The following is a 21,544-nucleotide window of genomic DNA, read 5'->3' as shown; positions in this document are numbered from 1 at the left end:
CGCTAATATTTTTGTGCCAAAACTCACAAGCCAGGCAAGAACAGCTCTGAGTATTGTGGAGCCAGCAGAGCCCTGCCACAGTATGAAGGAAATGACTGATGCCCTTTATGCAAGGTATCAAAGGATGTTGTGTTCCCTTCTGCAGAAAGCAACTCAAATAAGCAGCAGCCCATTTCTGGATGAGTCGTCAGGATCTGAGGAAGAAGACAGCTCTCGCTCCAGCTCAAGGACTTCCGAGTCTGACTCTCGGAGCAGGAGTGGTCCAGGGAGCCCTCGGGCTATGAAACGAGGTGGGCGAAACCGCAAGAACAAGTAACTTCTGGGAACTTGGGAAAGTTTACATGATTGCTTAGGAATTGATTTCTTCACTAAATAGTATGAACATCTAAATTCTAGGCTCTCAAAGCCCAGATCTGTTACTCAGTCAGGAGAAATGGCTTTATTGCTGTTATTATAAATACCTTCTTAAGCATTAATCTTGTTGTCATGAGGGAAAAGTGACTTGTACATTTAAAGCAAGAAGCACTATTCTGCCTATTCTCTTCATGCCAAGGACTTCCTGTGACTTTTAATTGTAGAAAAATTTAAATTACCTAGAAAAAAAATCGCCATTAGAAAGAAAACACAAATATATTCAAGTTTACAAAACAATTTCATGTGTGAAAGCAGGTGGAAACGTTCCCTCAATAAATTATTTGGTTCTGTCACCTCATGCAATAGAAGACTTCTTTCATTTTTACAGTGATTGTCTTAAGGTCTCGTGCAAAGATTTAGTTAGAACACTTGAATCTGGTAATGTTCTGTGTTTTGTGGAAGACAAATCTCACCGTTCTAGGTGAGTGTGTTTTCCATCTGCAAAATGGAAATAACATGCTTCATAATATTGAAAGATACAGTCCTTCCTCATTAGGTGATGTTATCAGTGTTACATCTCTGTGAGTATTTCTTCACTGTGTAAACTAAGGGAGTCCAACATCCTAGTGAGGCCAAGTGTTAAGATTCCTCATTATATGTTGCTTTAGAAAGCTAAATAACATTATTTGGTAGTCTCAGTTATACATGCAAAAATCCCAGTTACCAGGAGCTCCATTCAGGGACCCTGCAGCAGAGGGGCAGAGCCACTGGTCCCACTCAGCGTTTCCAGTGGCAGCCACAGCTGGAGTCCAGTCCTGTTTCCAGTGATGTAGTTTTGCCACTAGTGTGAAAAGGGCCCATAGATCCTGCTTCCCAGCAGCTGCATCCTGCTGAGCAGAAACCAGTGCCATGGCTGCAGACATATCTCATGTTATGTGCTTACACAACAGGAAAGCTAAATTGGATCATTTAAAAGCTGGTTTCACCTGCACTTTATATCTGTGCCTGTAAAATGGAACCATTCCTTTTGTTCATGCATTTTTTCGTGTGTGGAAACCCTTCTTAACCACAAACACATATGTACATGTCTTCATTGAGATCACATTCTTTAAAAATCTAGGCAGTCACACATTTCACCAAAAGCACACTTGGCTCGCTGCAATTTGTTACGAAAGATCCATCGTGAGAAGAGCTCACTATCAAAGTCTTGGTGGCTTACCCAAGCAATAAATGAGAAAAGCCTTTTTTAAGAATAAAATTGGCAAATGAGTTGGGAAATTATTGAAACAAAGGAAAAAAGGCTTTTCATTTCAGTTTTGGAGAGTATAACCTTGCAGAGTGCAACACTAGTCCTTACAAAAGAACACATTCACATGCATGAAAATATTTCTGTAATGAATGAGGGAGCAATTTGAATTTTTATTACTGATCCACTAGAATTGAAAGCAGGGTACATTTTTTCAGGATTAAAGCTAATAAACTCTAAAATCCCCCTGAAATATGAAAATCAAACTTTTAGAAAACCTTGGTATACAAGTCCATACTGATTGCAAAACACAGTCACCTACAGCTTCAACACAAAGCAGATGTTGAGTATGACCTCTTAGTACATGGGCAGTTGCCTGAGAATTCCAGATGCTATAGTGAGTCAGAGAAAGTGCAGGGGGAAGAAGGTTGCTTAGTTTAATTAAAGATCCTGGGGTTTTTTCCTAGACAATGAATATGATTCATGGCACTAACTCCCTCCTTAAAGAAGCTGTGGTAATGTAGCAGAAGGTGATAATATAGAGAAGACATTTTTTTGTTGTTCCATTTATAAGGGACTTTAACTGTTTAATTATGAATAAAATGAGAATTAGTTAATAGTTCAGTGTGCTGATACTCTATAAAATTATTGGTTCCTGATGGATTTATGTTGATACTTATGTTTGCCTGCAGATTCTATTAAGTTGTTTCTTCTGCATGGCTATTCTGATCTCAGTTGTTTCTAATGTAATAAAAAAAATATACATAAAGAACTCTCTTTCTTCTCTTACCACAGGTGCATCTCTGTCTTCTGTGACCTCGGAAAGTGACTATGCTATTCCTCCAGATGCATATTCAGTAGATACAGACTATTCAGAGCCAGAGCAGAAACTTCCTAAGACCTCTTCCTCATCTAGTGATAATGGAAAAAATGTGAGTACTGAAGTTCTGTGAAGAAGTGCACCTGAGCTACTGTGTATATATTTATGTCCAAAGACTGCTACCAAACCTTTTCAATCAGTCTTGCTGACTCACAACAAAATATACCAACAGTGTTAGCCAAGTAAGACTGTAATTAGTGAAGGAAAGTGGAAGATAATTCTAAGCTTTCCTATATAATGAAGGAAAAATAGGTCGACAACTCCAGAATTCAATTCAAATTACTTGAAATTTCCTTTCTTGTAACCAGGTCGGCTATCAGATTGCATATGAAATACTCAAAACAGTTTAAAATTATTATTTGAATAGTTAGGTGAATAGAAGGGGAGCTGAAGTCATCAGTAGAAATGTATGTGCAATAATAAGTTTCTATCCTTTCCTCATACAGGGAAAACATCAGAGAAATCCTAGGTAGAGTAACATGTGAAGACAGGCCAAAGAAACCAAACCATTATGAGGTATTGGTCAGCCTCCAGGAGCTTCTAATGGCTCATGTTAGTAGTTAGTGTCTTAACATACAAGTGGATTGACAACCTGCTGATGAAGATTGTTTTAGGCTTTCTTCACTGAGCAAAACTGTGAACTCTGTTCTGCAGAGGTACACACTAGAGGTTTGTCTGTGAGGAGCTCAGAATTACAGTCCTTTATATCTGGTTTTCAGGTTAGGACCTGGACTTGGGAAAAACAGAATACATTTCTCTTTCATTAATCTTGCTCCTTGTTTAATATAAACAACTGGAAAGTAAAATCAGAAATCATCATATTCTTCATTATTTTCTGTAGTTTGGGGCACTTACTCTCCTTCATGTACTGTAACAGTAAGTAGGGATATTCATTAGTTAACCCATGTGCATGACATTTGTCCTAATCAATGCCTGTAAAAACATTGTCCTTGGATTAAAAGTTTCATCAAATACCATAATTATTATTTAGCATGCTTTTAAGTTATTAATATATCTCTTTGTGTGTATTTATACCTATTTCTGAGGGGCAGAGGTATATATGTGCATCTAAGCACTTTTTATCTAACTTCTAAACAACCAGGAACCTTTGGAAAAATCTGGATATCTGTTAAAAATGGGTGGCAAAGTAAAGACCTGGAAACGACGGTGGTTTGTGCTTAAAGGAGGTGAATTGCTGTATTACAAATCTCCAGTAAGTACATGTAACTTACCTGTTGTTTTATATTAGATTGTTTACTGATAATCTAAGGCTGCTAGAAGGAAAAAAATGCATGCACTTCTGGTTTCTGAGCTGTTACAGAGTGATTCAGTACTCACTTCCTCAAGTAGCGTACAAGGTACACAATGTCTAACTAGAAAGTATTTATCAAGATTAATGTTTAAATTAGTCTTATATTAATTTATTGCTGTTTGTTGGTAGATTTAAAATACTCTTTTCCCATTCTTTCCATACCAGAGTGATGTTATTCGAAAGCCTCAAGGTCAAATTGAGCTAAATGCATCCAGCCACATTGAAAGGGGTGATGGAAAACAAACAATTCAGGTGCCTGCTTTTCTCCTCTGTTGCTGTTTCAGCATTCCCTCCATCCCCAAAGCCAACCCCTTGTTCCAGTCCCTGTTGCACTGGAAGTCCAAGAGTGGACTTGGAATTAAATAATGTGCTTTTCATTTGAAACCAAAGAATTGTTTCAGTGACAGAAAATATAAAAAGGCCTACCCGGAGTCTTTTTTGTATTGCCACAAAGGTGAGATCATCACATATGGGATAGAAATAAAGAGAGCAGTCTCAGGGTCAGCCACTGAAGTAGAGAGAATTCATTTGTCTGAAAGGAGAACTGGGTTTTTTCAACTTGCCATCCTGGAACTTCCCAGATAAAGATTTAGAATGAGATTCTCTGCTCTGTCTGGTCATGGAATGTTTCATTACTGAAAAGTACTTCAGGGAAGATGAACTCCCTGAAGTTGTGGGGCTACTTTGGGTGGTGTATGTTACATATCCCACACTGTGGGGTCAAATATGTCAATTCTTGAAGCTCAAGACTCCTTGTTACACAGCTGACCACAGAGAAACGAACATACTACCTGACTGCAGATTCCCCCAACATCTTAGAGGAATGGATCAAAGTACTGCAGAATGTTCTCAAAATACAGGCTGCCAGCCCACTCTTTGTACAGTCTGAAATCAAGCCAACCATGAAAGGATTACTTACAAAGGTAGGAAAACACTTCTTGCCCCAGTCTGCTTTTTTCCAACACTGTTTAGGCCAACAGTGGCCTTACTGGGCTTTAAATGAGCATCTCACCTAATGCTCTGATTCTTTTGCCCTTAATAGAGTCTCAATTTTAATTTTATGTTCAGTGATGTGGATAGGAATTTGAACCAAGACATGCATACTCAATATCATCAGAGTTCAGAGATGGTGAAAATAGTCAGTCATTTCTCTGTCACAATTATTACTGATGTTCTGTAATTACAGGTGAAACATGGATATTCCAAAAGGGTTTGGTGTACCTTAGTTGGAAAAACTTTGTATTATTTCCGTAATCAAGAAGACAAGGTAGGTCCCTTTCTTGTTTATTCAGAGAATGTAGACTTTAAACAGAAACCTACATCTTTATTAAGGTACAGTTGGCCTTGGTATTATACACAGATTGTCAGCCTGGAAGATTCTGCCTAATAGCCAGCAATGCAGCCCAAATCCATTGGTCTCTTTCTACAGGATGTGATCCATGTTATGGATGCTATCCCTAGATGAAGGGGGCACTGGTTTGCCTGGAGTTCAGGTGTCCCTTTCTGACAGGCATCAGAAAAGACCCAGCTGTCATGTAGTTCTGGAAGCAAACCCGTTCTTATATGCCTTGCAGTGGGCAGTGACTGAGAGTTTCAAGAATTTAAATGTTCTTTCTGTCCCTCAGTTGACTTCCAAATCCTTTTCTTTGGTATGTCACTGTATGTACACAGTACTGCAAGAGCTAGGACACTTCCTAGACATGACTTTCACTCGTCCCTTTGCTCCCAAGGCATTGTATTTTGTCACAAGAAACATCTTTTCAATGGAGGCAGGTCAGAAACAGGATTTTGAACAGTCCACTGAGCCATTATAAAAAAAATCAGTAGAAATTCTCATATTTGTGCTTCTGTTTTAAGAAGATAATCACACTGGAGTCAGTAATTCATGGCCTTTGCATAGAGCCAGTTATATCCTTTGTCATCCTTTCCTTTTTTATCCATTTTAAACCTCAACGAAACCCCATTTCTAGAACTGTATGAATAAGATAGCAGTAACCATCCATCAGATTTTTGCTCTTTAAAACAATGTAAAACAGGGTTTTGGAATCAAATGGCCTGAGTATAGTCGCAAGCTCATCTTACAGAGACATTAAAATTAACTTACAATTTCTCCTAGGGAAAAATCTCAATGTTTAACATATCTGAATTTATACATTTTTACCACTGAATATTTTGGCATTTTAGCATGCTCTTTAGTGAAGAATTTTGCTGGATTCTTGTGAATAATTCCCTCACATCTGGAACAAGTTTAGATGCCCTTTTAAAGTAAAATTGAAACGAGTTTGCTAAGTTGGAACAGAATGAGAATTCAGCTTTTGTAAGCAGAATATGTATGAAAAGTTTTCCAAAGCTACTTTATTTCTAATGTTCAACAATATGCTAATTAAAATCATGTTTTCTGTAGCTGACTGTGGCTGTGCAGAAATAAATTACACAATCTGCAGTGGTTAATACTATAATGGAGTCCATTTAATTGACCTCCTTTCAAAATGGAATTCAAACTAAAAGCCAGCCAATTGTGTTTTAGTTAAACTTGGTGAATAAATCTATCTTGACTACTTTCATGTGAAACAACATCTTTTGATTCTCAGAATCTTATCTGACTCAAAAAGTTGAATGCTTCAGAAGCACTACAGAAAATACAAATCACCACATCATTCTTTAATTGTTACCAGTGGCGCTGTGAGAGGAGGGAGTTTGGTGTAGAGCAGCCAGTCAGCCTCCCTCAGTCCTGTCACCCAGTTGTGAAGAGATTTCATGATGTATTTATGTTTGTTGAGGCTTCCTGTTGATAAGGGCTAAGAAATAAATATTTCTGTGAAAATTTCCTCTTGAATGGCTTTTTTAGATGAAATATTTTCTGCTAAATGATGCTAACTACATAAACATCTCAACACTGAAGCTCTGTGATCTCTCAGACTGGAGAAAGAAACCAACTAGAAGGTCTATCACACAAAAAATCTAACTTTTGAATTTAGAGTATGAACAAAACCAGATACATCAACAATACATTCCTGTCCTCTAAAATAACAAGATCATAATTAAAGTTCTAGGCTTGGCATAGGAAACTTTTGCTTGGAACCAGGTTTGGGAACTCTGAAGAATGACTTCTCTCACCCCTAACATACATTTATTACACGAGCTACCTATGGAGGCAGATCTGGAAAAGAATTTTTGAAAATCTCATTTTCAGACTTTGGCACATATCAGTCTCATTTTGCTCTCTGCAAGATCTGGTTTATCTGAAATTCCTTGGCAGGACTGAAAATGAGTAAAGACAAATGGGTACGGATGGTAGTTCACCTTTTAATTTCTATTTGCAGAATAAGAAAAAATTCTGTATAATAACAAATATAATAATATATAATACAAAATCAGTATGCACTGAAACAAACATTACCCTTTACTTTTAGTTTCCTCTTGGTCAAATCAAGCTTTTTGAGGCAAAGGTTGAAGAAGTTGATAGATCCTGTGATTCTGATGAAGATTACGAAGCCAGTGGTCGCAGTTTATTATCAACCCATTACACTGTTGTTATCCACCCCAAAGACCAAGGACCCACTTATCTTCTTATAGGATCCAAACACGAGAAGGTAAAAAATGGATGTTTTTGTTGAGTTTCAGTAGAACTTATATGAGTATGGTGCTGTGATAGGAATATTTCTAGAGGACAAGGACTACACGTCACCTGGCTTGTATTTTCATTGTATTTCCTTTATTAGCATCAATCAGAGTTTGTCTGCAAATCAGTGGTAGTGTAGGTAATTCTTGTTGAAATAGACAGAAATATGCAGGCTTGCCTACATAAGTAGATGGTGCAGAATACCTTATATGCTGTAATGAGAATTTTGTTCACATACAATAACTTGCAGACAGAGCTGTAGCTGAGAGGTTACAGGGTACTGTATCCATTGTCACTGACAAGACTGACATTGCTCAGACTTGCCCTACTGTAGTAAATGAGCAATAAGAGGTGGGGTTAAAACCATTTTTATTATTGGTGCTTCATTGTTCCCAAGAAATCTTGTAGACCTCATTTTGGTTTCTGGACTTATCCCCAGGTTAGCAGGATGTGGCAGTGATAAAAAATGACTTAAGCATTTGGAAGGGAAAAGGAAGAATGCCCTGATAATTAGACATGATTTCTGGGGGTAAAAACTTTTGGAGAGCCCTGTCCTATCTTCCTTGCTTAATATTTGTAACATAGAGACCATGAATGTGTGTTTATTTAACCAAAGGCAAACTTCTTTGGGCTTCAGAAGGAGTGCATGGTAGGGTTTTAAGCTGAGAGCAGAATCCTGCTGAAGCAGCTCCTTCCACACAGAATGAGTGAGCTGCTATGTTTTTCTGCTCTAGGACACATGGCTTTATCATCTGACAGTTGCAGCTGGAAGTACCAGTGTCAATGTTGGATCTGAGTTTGAACAACTTCTTTGCAAATTACTAAATGTGGAAGGTGATGCCAGTAAGTTTATTTTCATTTCAACATACTGATCTTCCAGTGCTTATTTAGTAAATGTACTTATGAACTGAATTAATTGCAAAATGTATATATTTTATCTGTTTAGCTTCTCAAATTTGGAGACATCCTACCCTTTGCCATAGCAAAGAAGGAATTACTTCCCCTCTTACAACACTGCCATCAGAAGCCTTGCAAACTGAAGCAATTAAATTATTTAAGGTAAAACCGTAGCAGATGCCTTTTTTATTAACTGACTGTTTTAACTCTTTGCTAAGGAATGGCTGTTGTTGGCTTACTAAATATATTCAACAGATTAGAAAAAAGAGATATTTATTTTTATCTTTTGTGGAGGTAACTAATGAACAGCAGCAAAATGTGCCCATTTTCCCTCACCAAAGACTATCACTTCCAATGTAAAGATAACCTTCAGTTGTGAGAGAGCAGTTTAGGGCTTCAGCTTTTGGTGTTCCTACTTATTTGATGAGTTATTGATAAAGTGCAAGTTAGTAGAGAAATCCATGACCATCATGACTGATAATAATTTTACCTTGAAATTCATAGCTCCAAAGAATCTAACAGCATGGACAGATCTCTGCATTCAGAAAACTGTATCTGAAGTACTATTTTTTCAGTTAGATTCAGAGGAAAAAATAATAGGAAAAAGTTTTGTTGTAGATACATCTAAATCATCTGGGAGATATTTTAAAAATCAGAAGGAAAAGAAAGTAAATTTTAAGTTTCCGCAAGTCATGGATTATTTAAAACTGACGTAGAAAGCAGGGATTGTACTGCTCTTTTTAATTAAAAAAAATATTTTCATATGAAGTAGCTATTCTTAAAAGACCAATTATTCAGTAATATAAATAGAGAAAATATTCCATAGAAAAAAATATTAAAAGTATTTCACAAGAGTTGAGTTTACTTTGAAAGATTCTCACAGATCTTTAAAAATACCCATACATATATATGTGTCCCAGTGTAGTAAAAATGCTTTATGATTAGGAGACACATACTGGTTCATAACCACTGAGCTACAGCTAGGTTCTTGAGAAATTCTGTGTGCCTTACAGCTCTGCCAGCTGGAGGCCAGGTAGGTAGTTGATGCTTATGAGAGGGGGTATGCTGCAATGCCATTAATCTCTTCCAGGCTATAAAAGCTAATTCAAAGAAAAAATAAAATTTTGCTGTTCCTTTGTCTGTACGTTGTGAAATAAATTACAAGTTGGAAGCACGGAGGTTGGATAAATGAACTTTCTCCACAAAACTTAGACAAGTCTAAAGAACAAATTCCCTGAAGCATCCACTATCTGGAAAATTTTGATGTTATGGTTCAGATCTAGAGAGGAATTCAAGACAAGCACTGGATGTTTCATCGTGGACACTTTTAGGCAAACTTTCCAGCTTGTTTCTCTGGGATGTCTGAAACACTTCAAAGAAGTACATCCATCTTATTTTCTGCAATCCTGCAGCACAAAATTTTACAAGGAAATGTACTTCTTTGATAAAAACAAATTTACGTCTACTTGGAAATCACTTTTTAACCCAATTCAAATCACAGACACTTGCCTAAAGTAAATTAACTAGAGATTACTTGTATGACCTTCATTGAAACCTTGTATAAATCAGCTTAGAAGTCAGGTAGGGAATTTAGAAACAGATCCCATCATGTTTCAGTTGTCCCATTTATGATAAAAATAGACTAGAAATAGATTTGGCTTCTGTCCAGTTCCTTTATTTTTGCTTATATCCCTTAAAAATTCAACTATTGTATACAGTAAATGCAACAAGTGATATATATCCTTTCTTCTAACACAGCACAACAAATGCTGGCTTTCTTAAGACAGTACTGGGAATTGGCAAGGTCATACTAAACCTACACTAAAAATACCATGGAAAGCCAAGATGTAAATCAACGGCTCTGAGTTGTAGATTTTTATCTGTGTATTTGCTGCCATGTTGTGCTCACTACTTACAGAAGCATTTCACATTGTCTGGCACTGAGAGCATAGACATTGAATTTCCAAGTCCTGTAGAGGGGTGAGCTGTGTTCAGCTGTGTTCCTTAAATTTGCCTGCCACCACAATTGCTCCAATTCCCATTACAGTTCGCTTCACTAGATAAAGAGTGAAAAGCATGGGTTGTAGGAGGTGTTTTATCTCAAGTCTCTCTGTATAGATTTTCATCCATTCTGGCCCCTTTTCACCCCATTTTGCAGAACCAGCAGAGTTTTCCAAGTCTACTGGTAAACTTACTAATTGTGATTTCAATTAAAGTACACTTTTGACATACAGAACATCTTAAGATTTGCTGAAGCTCCCTTGTATGTAAACTCACTTGCTTATTATTTTATATCTAGACCTGCCAGTTGTTTATAAATGCTGCAGTTGACTCTCCTGCCATTGATTACCATGTATCTTTGGCCCAAAGTGCTTTGCAGATCTGCCTCACACATCCTGAACTTCAAAATGAGATCTGTTGTCAACTTATTAAACAGACCAGGCGTCGACATCCACAAAACCAGGCAGGACCAATACAGGTAACCCAGTATTTATTTTAATGGCAGTGATCTCAGCAGCAATGAAGGAACTACACAGAGTGTTTAGGATGATAAAGAGGCTCTGCTTTTCTGCAGCATCTGCTGAGTTAAGATCCAATTCACTGCTGCTGTGTTTTCCTGAAACAAAGCTGATGCTATTCTCCAACAAAGTATGTGTATCTGGTGGTAAAATATATCTTAGCTCATGCTGCTTGTAAAGGGTGGACATTAAATGGGCTGTTTCAAGTCAAGTGTTAAGTAAGAGTGTAAGAAACCTAATTTTTTTTTTACTGCTTCTTTCCTAAAGAAAGATCTAAAACAGTTTATGAATGCCTCAGGAAGCTTGGTGGGCTAAACCACATAGGAAATGACTCAATAGAATATGAGTGTGGAGTAAAGCTGTGGAGTCGTGTAGTGGAATATCAGAAAAGGCTCAGGGCTTCTGATAGAAGTCCCCTCTTGTGTGCCATGCTGTTCTGCATTCACCCTGCATGCTACATTATTAATACATACTTGAAATTCTTCCATTTGTCCACTCCAGCTATTCACTGCTACCCAGATACAAAATGAATTGAAAGGAAAGCCAATACTTGGAGCTTGCATAGAATTAACAGAACTGGAATGTTACACTTATGATGGAGCAATGTCTACAGAACCAGGAGATTGATCAGAAAATGAGAAAGGAAGTTACCAAATCAAGGCTTCTGTAGTAGACATGTTTTTCTCTTCCCATAGAAAGCAGCCCATGCCCAGCAGCCATACCTATTGGCTAGAAACAGCCTGTACCTGGGAGATGGCTGATTTTGGAGAGGCACCGGCACAGGCTGCCCACAGAAGCCAGGGGTGCCCTGTCCTTGGAAGTGTTCAAGGCCTGGTTGGATTGAGCTTGGAGCAACCTGGTCTAGTGAAAGTGTCCCTGCCAATGCAGGGGGTTGGAACTAGATGATCTTTAAGGTTCCTTCCATTCTGTGATTCAATTTGTGCATTGCTAAAACATTCACAAAGCTTTCATAACAGACATGGTACATTCATGTCAATTAGCACACACTGAAGCTACGTATGCCTGATGGAATTTACACTTACTATAATTCTTCTTTGGTACTCTTCTTACCATTGGCAAGGTCTTCCCTCTGATGAAGGTAAATAAATTGTTATCCTAGCCCTCAGAATGATTTTTAAGAGCTAATACATGCAGTAAAATATTTTCAGCCTTACACTAAGTTTTTTAAGCCCTAAATTCCTGCTGTAGTCTCCTACCCTTGCTTCTGTTGCAGTGCATACCTTCAACAGAGCCAATGCTATGCTCCATCAAAGTATAGATATTTGATGAAAGGGAGTATCTGTGCCAGTGCTGTCAATTTTCTGTTTAATACCAGGCAAGTCAGATAAATCAAGATAGAGAAACACCATTTTTGAAATCTTAGTGTGAAGCGTTGATATACTGATTGTGAGAAAAGTAGTTGCAATGTTAGCAAGTGTATATCAGGGCAAATGAGAGTACTCTGTTTTAAGTGAAACCAATGAATGCATACTGAGCAACAACAATATACCAAAATATTGAATTACTGTTTTTTTCAATAGTTACTGTAAATTTGGTAGGAGACAAAATGTCTCATGTGTTGCTTCATAATATGCGTAACAGGACAGCTGAATTAAAATTGCATGGGCTTCTCCTCATATCATAATGCTTGGCCATGCAGCCTAAGTATTTCTGTTCCTTTGTATTAACTGCTTTTTATACACATCTCAGCTGCTTTCCCATTTCCAGCCCCAAAAGAAACTGGGTGTACACATGTAAATAGACAGAGAGTATTGGGCCTTTCAATGAGGTTATATGATTATTTACTCAGCTTATTCTCTGGGTTTTTTTTTCATTCCTATTTCAGCAGTCTCAACTTGGCAGTAAGCTGCACTGCTGGCCAGCAGGCACAGCAGGGAGTTTTATGTTGTAGGATGTTTAAAACAGTGAATGTATTCCTTTTGTTCAGGGCTTGCAGCTCTTGGCCCTCTGCGTTGGACTCTTCCTGCCCCAGCATCCATTCCTTTGGCTTCTTAAACTTCATTTAAAGAAGAATGCAGATTCCAGGTGTGCCTGAATATTATTACCCAGCTAGTCAACTGGTCTTTTTGAACTACCTTGTTTTCAATCTTTCCTGTAATATATCAGATCTTTTGATGTATATTTTGAAATGAATTTGAGTAGAATTGCTACTAAAATATAGTACATGTTACTTCTGTGCATCACTTGGGAAAGTTATAAGTTTAAAAAAATATTTTGCAGTGCATACTCTGACTGTATGTTGCAAAACTGTGAAAACCAAAATATGGCAGTTACACAACACACCCTGAGCCATGTTCATCTTTGGCACAATTCTGCTGGTCTCAGTAGACTGATTCTCTTTCTAATTCCATGTGCAAAAAATGTGTTGAAAATCTCAGAGAGTGAAATCTGCATGCCCCTTCCATCTGGCCTCTCCAGAAATATCCACTCACAGTTGGATATCCTTTCAATCAGTCCCCAGGAACTGCCTTATTTCTCTTTTTGCCACAGGACTGAATTTGGGAAATACGCTATATATTGCCAGCGCTGTGTAGAACGTACCCAGCAGAACGGAGACCGAGAGGCCAGACCTTCCAGAATGGAAATCCTTTCCACTCTCCTGAGAAATCCCTACCACCATTCCCTGCCCTTCAGTATTCCAGTTCACTTCATGAATGGCATATATCAGGTAATGTCATGCAGGCCAGGAAATCTGAGCTCTCCCAGCCCCCTGCTGTCAGCACATACACGAAGCAGTTCATCACAAAGAGGAAGGTAAACATGGCTCGAGTTTCCTCCTGTGCCAGCGCCAGCAATGGCAGGCACAAAGTGCTTGTGATCTGATTTGATCAACTAAGAGTAAAGGTTTAGGGGAAAACCTTGAAGAGAAAGAAGAAAGCAAAACCTTGTAAGAGTGAGAACTGCCAAAACTCTGTTTCTTATTTAACCTGACCACCAGATGAATGAATTAGACTGAGGAAAAGGAAAGGTATTAAATTCCACTTCCTTTCATCAGACATCTTGGAAGTCAAATATCTCAGTGAAGGCCTGGAAGCACAGCTGTAACTCCCATTATCAGTCCTGAAGGATAACCATATTTGTTACAGAACAAACATGGATCCATTCTTAACTCTCTGGGGACGTCATTAGTCAAAGCCCCAGGAAATATTCCAAAGGCTTCCAAGCATGCTGCTTCACATCCTGGTTTATGTTTCCAGCTGTGAGAGATGGCTGAGAAGAGTTTTAACAATTCATAGTATTCCCAGATAGAAAGCAAGTTTTTATATGAAATCAAAGCTATATCAAATATTTTTTTTATTTCAGATTGCAACATAAGTACTTTGCATTTTTTCATCTCTAAGTTTCTTAATTGCTTACTGCTTGTCCAGTAAAACAGAAAAAAATACCAACATACATTTAAACCAACTAACATTTAAATCATCCTAAAGTGTTTCAAAATTGAAGTTAGGAGAAAGAAAGGAGTAACTGCTCATTAGTTATTTACTGCACAAAATTGTACAGTTACGAGGGCTAAGAAAATTGTAATTACATACATAAATTTCTTCAGTGGAATCAGCAAATAACAATTATAATGCTATTAAAAACTCTTGTAGTAATCTCTGAAGATTCATCATATTTTTATTTTAATGCCAGGCACTGAGAAGTTCAAACAATACTTCATGATCCATTTTCAAGATTTTTTTTTACCGAAACATTATGTCAATATGTCAAATACAGGAAAACACTCTCGATACAGATTTAAGTAAACATCAGCCACTGCTATCTGTAAAGAAGCTATTTGCCTTCCCTTGCTGAAATGCTTCAAAATCAGCAAACAGAAGTTGATATTTGGGGAAAATATGAACTCAAAATTTAGAAAGTTCTGTATATTACTGTGTAATAGTGACAAAGCAACATTCACAAACTATTTTAGATCTGCCAGTGTAGATCTGTCACCTGATATCCCTCTAAAGTTGTACAGGATGAGAAATGATTAATTGATCTCATTTGCTTCTGCACTATATTGAAAGGCACAGGAAATTATTATCTTCATTTTTCAAGTGGTATTTTTCACAAAAAGTTCAGATACTAGAGTGCTCTCTATCATATAAATTCCATAATAGAATTCCAAGTGTAACAAGTGTGAGGAAACCAATTCCACTAAACTGACTTCCCATGTGGAAATCTTTTTCAGGCCCTTTATGGCAATTTTCAATTTCCAATTACAGTAATGGATGAAATGGGTCTTTTAGTTCCACTGTTATTTTAGAAGTATTATATTTCAAAATCCTAGATTTAAAGGGGAAACAGGCATGAGTTTGATAGCAAAGTACATTTTGGATTCTTTTTCTTTTTTAGGTTGTTGGGTTTGATGCCTCTACCACAGTAGAGGAATTTCTGAACACTCTGAACCAAGATACAGGAATGAGGAAACCAGCTCAGTCAGGATTTGCACTGTTTTCTGATGATCCCTCTGGCAAGGATATAGAGCACTGTCTTCAAGGAAACATCAAGGTAAACAAAAGCCTTTAATGGGCTGTGCATATAAAAAATAAAGCATCTTCATTTGACAGAGATCTCTTCAGACAATGTAAAGGAAAACATTTTTCAGGCTGAAAACTGTCTTTTTTTCTTAACATGAAAGATTTTTTTTTTTAAGATCACTTTTTCAGTTGCTGATGTTCATTCAGTGAACTACAGTTAAAAGCTTTCTCTAAGAGATCTGTATTATTCAGAGAAGTAACAGCTGCGTTAAAAAACAAAAAGTAAGCTGTTACAGTTCTTTAAAACTAAGGAGCATTAGAGTCAAACATGGATTTAGAGATTTCAGTCTACATTTCTGATATAGCTCCAAAAGATGACCATGTGAGATCCAAGAAGTCATTGATACTGGGGTGGAGATCCTGGGAAGTTTAAAAAAAAAGAAATGGTTCCTTCTCTAATACAGAATAGGCTTAAGGCTCAGTTTAAGAAATTTCCAAGTTTTGGCTTGCCATTGTCCTGAATTCTAAATTTTAGCTCCCTCTATTGCTGTAATTAAATTCTTAGCAGTAAAGAGTGACAAAAGGCAATATAATCTGCGCTTTAGTAAAATATTAGATACTTTCCAGGTCTTTTCACAACTAACAAATTTTTGTATTTCTACCAAGCAGCTTTTTGCACCCTTTGGCCAATGTTCACAGCTGCACTTTTGAGTTACAAGGTGTGGTACAACCTGGCCTTGGTGATAAACAAGTGGTGACACCACAATCAGAAAAATTACCATATGGAAAGCAAAATTTATAAAATACGTACTTATTTTCTAGGTAGATGTAACTTTAGAAACTGCTTATATTACTGCTTCCAGGAAGGCTCTTTTATGAAGGAATGGTGACATGAAGCCCAGTTGGGGTCCTAGGATCTCTGGTCTACCTCCTCCCCATCTGCCCACCCACCCACATATACAGATTGTTGTGAACCACTTTTGGTGGATTTTATTACAAACTGAAAAACTTGGGCATGTAGTAGAAGGAGAAAGCAGAGATCAAAGGCGTTTGATTAATTACATAACAACTCACTCTGTGTTATTACACATTCATTGGCAGCTGCTAAATCAAGTATCTGGCCTTTCCATGTTAATGGCTTCTTTCCAAAGGCAGTGCATGGGTTGCAGAATAAACAAAAACCCAAAAATGTTAATTATTAAACACTTTGACTAAGAAATACAAGTAAAGTTATACTTCAGTGAGTTTAAAAATTCAAGCTGTGTATGTATCTAATAGGTGATAGATAGAGGACATTAAAATAAGTTGACAGTTTCTTTCCAAGATGTTTTCAAATAGGAAGGCATGCCAAATCAGTTTTGTATTGCTCTCCTTGTAGATCTGTGACATTATTTCAAAGTGGGAGCAAGCCTCCAAAGAACAACACCCTGGGAAATGTGAAGGCACAAGGACTGTCCGCCTTACTTACAAAAACAGGTTTGTTTAGCAAGTATATCTCTGCCTTGTCCCGAGATTTGTTTTTCACTTTCTGCAATTTCTTCATCTGAGAAACACTGGCTGACTTGAAGCTTGCAACAAAAATAGTAAATGGGTGTAACTGGAGATTTTTTTTTAAATAGAGTTACCTTTTTTTAGTTCTTAAGAGGTGAACGGGATTGCAAAAAATCCCCACTAAAGTCAGAAGACTGACATTAAATATTTACCCACTGGTTCAAGTACAAGTGTTGCTCTGCTAATGTGTTTTGCCACTGAAATAAACATGTCACATTCAGAGCAGATACTGCTAATCCTCAGGGCTAATGCATTTCTGTATCTTCTTTATTTAATAACTTTCTGTCTTTTCTGTAGGCTTTATTTTTCAGTTCAAGTTCATGGGGAGACAGACAGAGAGAAGCTGCTGCTAGTGTATCAGACAAATGATCAAATAGTCAATGGACTTTTCCCTGTAAACAAAGAATTAGCAATGGAATTGACAGCCCTTTTAGCTCAGGTAATCTTTATGCATGGATAACTCACACAGCAGTATTTCAGGAGAAAATCTTAAACAAACTGATCCAGGATTGTTTGACACTCAATTGACCTTCACCTTTTACATGTGAGTGTGCAGGAAACAGACTGGGCTGGGATCTTTGTGTAAGGCAATTCTTAACTGGAGTGGAAATGCTTTAGAGCATTTGCTGCTGCTGGCACCAGCATGGCTAAAATGTGCTTTCCCTCTTGCACAGCCAGGCCTCTGGCATTTAATGTCATCTACCATTTCTCCATTCACTATTCCTTCCATCATTTCTGCAAGTTAATTCTCCAAAGTAACAGCTCTTCAATGAAAGCCTAAGAGACCTTTACTAGACATGGTCTTGATGTTTCATTTTTAAAAAATTAAGAGCTCAAATGAGGGGTTTTGAGAAAATAATTTGATGTTGTTATTCAATAAATGTAAACGGATTTGAGTCAACTAGAGATAGAGCATTCTAAGAGCAGAAGTAATATTATATCTGTACATTTTCTGTTTGATATTTAACTTTTTTCCATGGTAGATAGAAAATAAGAAAATCACTAGTGTGACTTTTTTATTGGTGAAAAGTATATATTATTTGACAAATTTGTTTTCTTTTATACTTGGTCGAACAGATCAAAAGATAGTTCATAATATCCAGCTAGACAATTACTTTAGAGTAACAAAAAACTTTTTTCATGGACTTCCCCTTAGGTAGAGATTGGAGATTTTGAACGGCCTTTCTCAACTCCAGCAGGGCAAGTCACTTCCCAGTCCAAGTCCAACCAAACCCTAAAGCAAGTTTTGGAGAGATTCTACCCTAAGAGATACAAGCAAGGTTGTTCAGATGAACAGTTAAGGTGAGATGGGTCTTTTGAGTCATATTCTCTAAAGATCTAGGAGTGAAACAAAGAAGTTTTAAATTGTCATTGGGAATAATGTATTGTTGAGCTATATTTGCCTAACCTGTGTTTGAAACTAATTTTCTTGCTAATCAAACAACCCATTTCCTCTGCATATTTCTAATCTAAACAAAGGACCATTATTAATAACACATTCCAGCAAAAGATGTAGCAGTTACTACACAGTGTTACAAAACCCAGTGATTTTGAAATTCTTATTTTTCTTACTCAGCAAGGCTAAATGAGGTCTGAGTGTGCACAGACTAAAGAGTTATGAAGTAAAGGACATGAGGACATGATCTGTTAGTTATTCTAGTGTGCAGTCTCTGGCAGCCAGTCAAATTGGCAATGTAACTTAGTGGACTTTACTAGTAAGGTATCACTTTATTTAAAATTAATAACCTGCAAGGGATTTAAATCAACACCTACTGATATGAAAATGAGTGGAACAGTGTAATAAATTATCCACAGTCAGTGATACAGCAGTTTTGAAGTCCAGTAAACATCATAGAAATGTTCTTCAGTACAGAAAATTTTCAGGTTGAGAAAATTTAAAGCTATTATTATATGAACATAGTAATATTATTACATACTCAAAAGGCAATGGGGTATTCAGACTTATGCAATTAATTATAAATAGTCTCAGATTAGATTAACTCATGCAGGAAAAGTGAAACATCTGTTGAACTGTTTAAGTAGTCCTACACTACCAGCTGGCTGAGCTGGAGATCTGTGGCATGGGAAGAATCCCTCTGTGCCTGCCCTATTGCCCATACTGTTTTTGCTAAGGGTGCAGTTTGACTTTATAAGCAGTGAGACCAAAGCTGCAAGTGCTGGATCTCCCTTTACTACACATTAACCCTGCCTTTTCATGGGCTACTTCTAGTAACATGATGGCTGCTGGGTGAGTCATCCCTGCAGGTTAGTGTCCTAGAAAGGGATTCTGGGCTGGGCGTTTTTCGAGAATTTGTAGTAGGAGTCCTTTTAAAATCTATGTACTGTATAAGTGGCCTTGCCCTGATCCTAGTTGTTCTAAATGAGCTACAGCTGTGAAGTCCTTAATTGGGCAGCAGCTGTGGCTCGTGAAGGCAACTGGGATAAAAGGGGGTGGGCTTTCTGCTCATGAAGAGCTTTGGAGGAGCCCTGATGAAGCCGCAGGAATGGTACTGCTGAGAAGAACTGCTTATGAGAAAAGCAGCCAGAAAGGTACGGGACTCTAGAGATATAATAACAGCAATATGAATACAATAAGAATTAGTTTTTCCATACTATTGAACCAACTTGACAGAAGGAGCCAGAAAAAAGGCCCCAGTGTGAACACACTGTGCATCAGGAGCAGCATTCTGGGCAGCAATGCCCAGACACACTCAGAGGGAGTAGTGCTAAGCCACGTCTCTCACGCCTCCTACCAGCCATAGGTAAAGATATGTGCTAAGCTGGATGGATTTTTGGAATGACAGCTGACAGAGCTGTTGAGTACTGATAAAGGTACATTGATTCTCTGTAGAGACATGCTACAAGCTGTCCCAGACTTTCTGCCTTTATGCTGCAACTGCTACATCAATATTTAATCATAATGTTCCAGAAATTAGAAGATACTTCATAATTTTTATGTGCATTAAAATACTAAATGACATTTTGGATTTATTTAATACTGCATCAGCGATAGTCCTTGTATTAACTGAAATTACCATTTTAAGAAATGGATTCTTCTGTTGCTCATTAAACTTGCTGTGGGCAAGCATTGGAATTCCCTTCAGTGAGTAAATTCCACCCTTGATTTCAACAGGCAGCTTTGCCAGCGACTGTCGACACGATGGATGGCTCTGCGTGGGCACAGCGCCGCGGACTGCGTGCGCATTTACCTCACCGTGGCCAGGAAATGGCCCTTCTTTGGGGCTAAGCTCTTTGCAGCAAAAGTGAGACTTCTTCATCAGTTTGATGGGGGAGGAGGGGCTTAAATATAAATATAATTTGCAAACAATAGTATATTTTTGTTAAAAATAACTGTGTATACATGAGTGTAGCTATGATATTTTCTGAAAAATCCTTTTTTTAGGATTTTTTCTCCTAAGAAGCTGAGAAGCCTTAAGAACAAAATGTAAACAATGATTATCTGCTCCTGTGGAATGCAAAAAATGGATCTGTGATTGGTCTCATGTGGTTGTTTCTAATTAATGGCCAGTCACAGTCCAGCTGTCCAGACTGTCTCAGTCAATCACAAGCTTTTGTTATCATTCTTTTTTCTATTCTTAGCTAGCCTTCTGATGAAATCCCTTCTTCTGTTCTTTTAGTATAGTTTTAATATAGTATATATCATAAAATAATAAATCAAGCCTTCTGAAACATAAACTCAACATTCTCGTCTCTTCCCTCATCCTAAGACCCCTGTGAAGACATGAGCTGATTGAACCTCCTGTCAAATTACATTTTAAGTCATAGACTGCTGAAATAAAACAGCCATAGTACTAAGTGTATCATAATAGTAACTTTCCAATACTCTTATTGCTTGTTTTACATTATTAATCTGTGTTTCCATTTCCTTCTGTCTTAGCTTGAGATGGCCTTTTAGGTTCACACTCTTTTTATCTGATAACTAATAGAACATTGAAAAGGTATCATTGGCTGGCTGTGGATGCTGAACCTTGCAAAAGGACTAAATGTGGCTAAGGGTATTTAGAGCACTCCCTTCTATGCTGGCCCCTTCTCAGTTTCTCTTAAGTACTGGTATTTTAATTATTTTGATTCAAATAACAGCTCTGTTAATCAGAACTCTTACCTCATGCCTTCAGTTTTAACAGGTAAACCCCCAGTGTGTGTGGGTGTGTATGTAAACAAGTATGTATATATATATATATACACACACACACATGTATATGTGTATATATATAATTGCTTGTCTTTAGATACATGACCTAGTGGACAAACTGTAAGATACCTTATTTTATTAATGAGTCTATACATTTTATTGGATTAAGCACCAGGGTAGGTTTGAAGTGTATCAGTTTGAGTTCATTCTTCTGCCACTACATGGCTTTGGACAGGTATTTCAATTCCTTTCCTGAGGTTTTCACTAAGAGGGAATTGAAGTAAGAACTGTGCATGGAGAGAGGTCTGTAATAGCTGAGAATTAATAATTATTCACATATTGCCTCATTTTGAAGTAGTAACTAAAGGACATATCTCTTTGTAGCCTCTAGCAACAGCCTCAGTTGAGAAGTCCTTCATATGGTTTGCTGTCCATGAAGATGGAATAAGCATCCTGGATTACAGCTCCATGGTAAGTGAAATTTCTGTTTCTAATTTGGTCAAGATAGATTTTAGCACTAATGATT

The 21,544-nt window shown here is 37.5% G+C and overlaps 1 protein-coding gene across 4 annotated transcripts in view; it reads left to right on the top strand.

Moving 5' to 3' along the window:
• The window catches only part of PLEKHH2 (pleckstrin homology, MyTH4 and FERM domain containing H2), a 57,374-nt gene that overhangs the window by 29,751 nt on the left and 6,079 nt on the right, over positions 1-21,544 (top strand). For all 4 annotated transcript variants that reach the window (XM_064708987.1, XM_064708986.1, XM_064708989.1 and 1 more), the window contains 18 exons: positions 146-290; positions 2,396-2,532; positions 3,583-3,693; positions 3,958-4,044; positions 4,557-4,715; positions 4,979-5,059; positions 7,206-7,385; positions 8,149-8,257; positions 8,361-8,473; positions 10,611-10,790; positions 12,779-12,876; positions 13,342-13,519; positions 15,190-15,345; positions 16,693-16,790; positions 17,163-17,304; positions 18,022-18,167; positions 19,999-20,128; positions 21,403-21,489. In XM_064708987.1, the coding sequence (XP_064565057.1) occupies positions 146-290; positions 2,396-2,532; positions 3,583-3,693; positions 3,958-4,044; positions 4,557-4,715; positions 4,979-5,059; positions 7,206-7,385; positions 8,149-8,257; positions 8,361-8,473; positions 10,611-10,790; positions 12,779-12,876; positions 13,342-13,519; positions 15,190-15,345; positions 16,693-16,790; positions 17,163-17,304; positions 18,022-18,167; positions 19,999-20,128; positions 21,403-21,489 (2,337 nt within the window). The remainder of the gene's footprint in view (positions 1-145; positions 291-2,395; positions 2,533-3,582; positions 3,694-3,957; positions 4,045-4,556; positions 4,716-4,978; positions 5,060-7,205; positions 7,386-8,148; positions 8,258-8,360; positions 8,474-10,610; positions 10,791-12,778; positions 12,877-13,341; positions 13,520-15,189; positions 15,346-16,692; positions 16,791-17,162; positions 17,305-18,021; positions 18,168-19,998; positions 20,129-21,402; positions 21,490-21,544) is intronic.

Source organism: Zonotrichia leucophrys, chromosome 3, assembly GCF_028769735.1.
Source record: "Zonotrichia leucophrys gambelii isolate GWCS_2022_RI chromosome 3, RI_Zleu_2.0, whole genome shotgun sequence".
NCBI lineage: Eukaryota > Metazoa > Chordata > Aves > Passeriformes > Passerellidae > Zonotrichia > Zonotrichia leucophrys.
The sequence above is the reverse complement of the archived record's forward strand: the minus strand, read 5'-3'. Positions and strand labels throughout refer to the sequence as shown.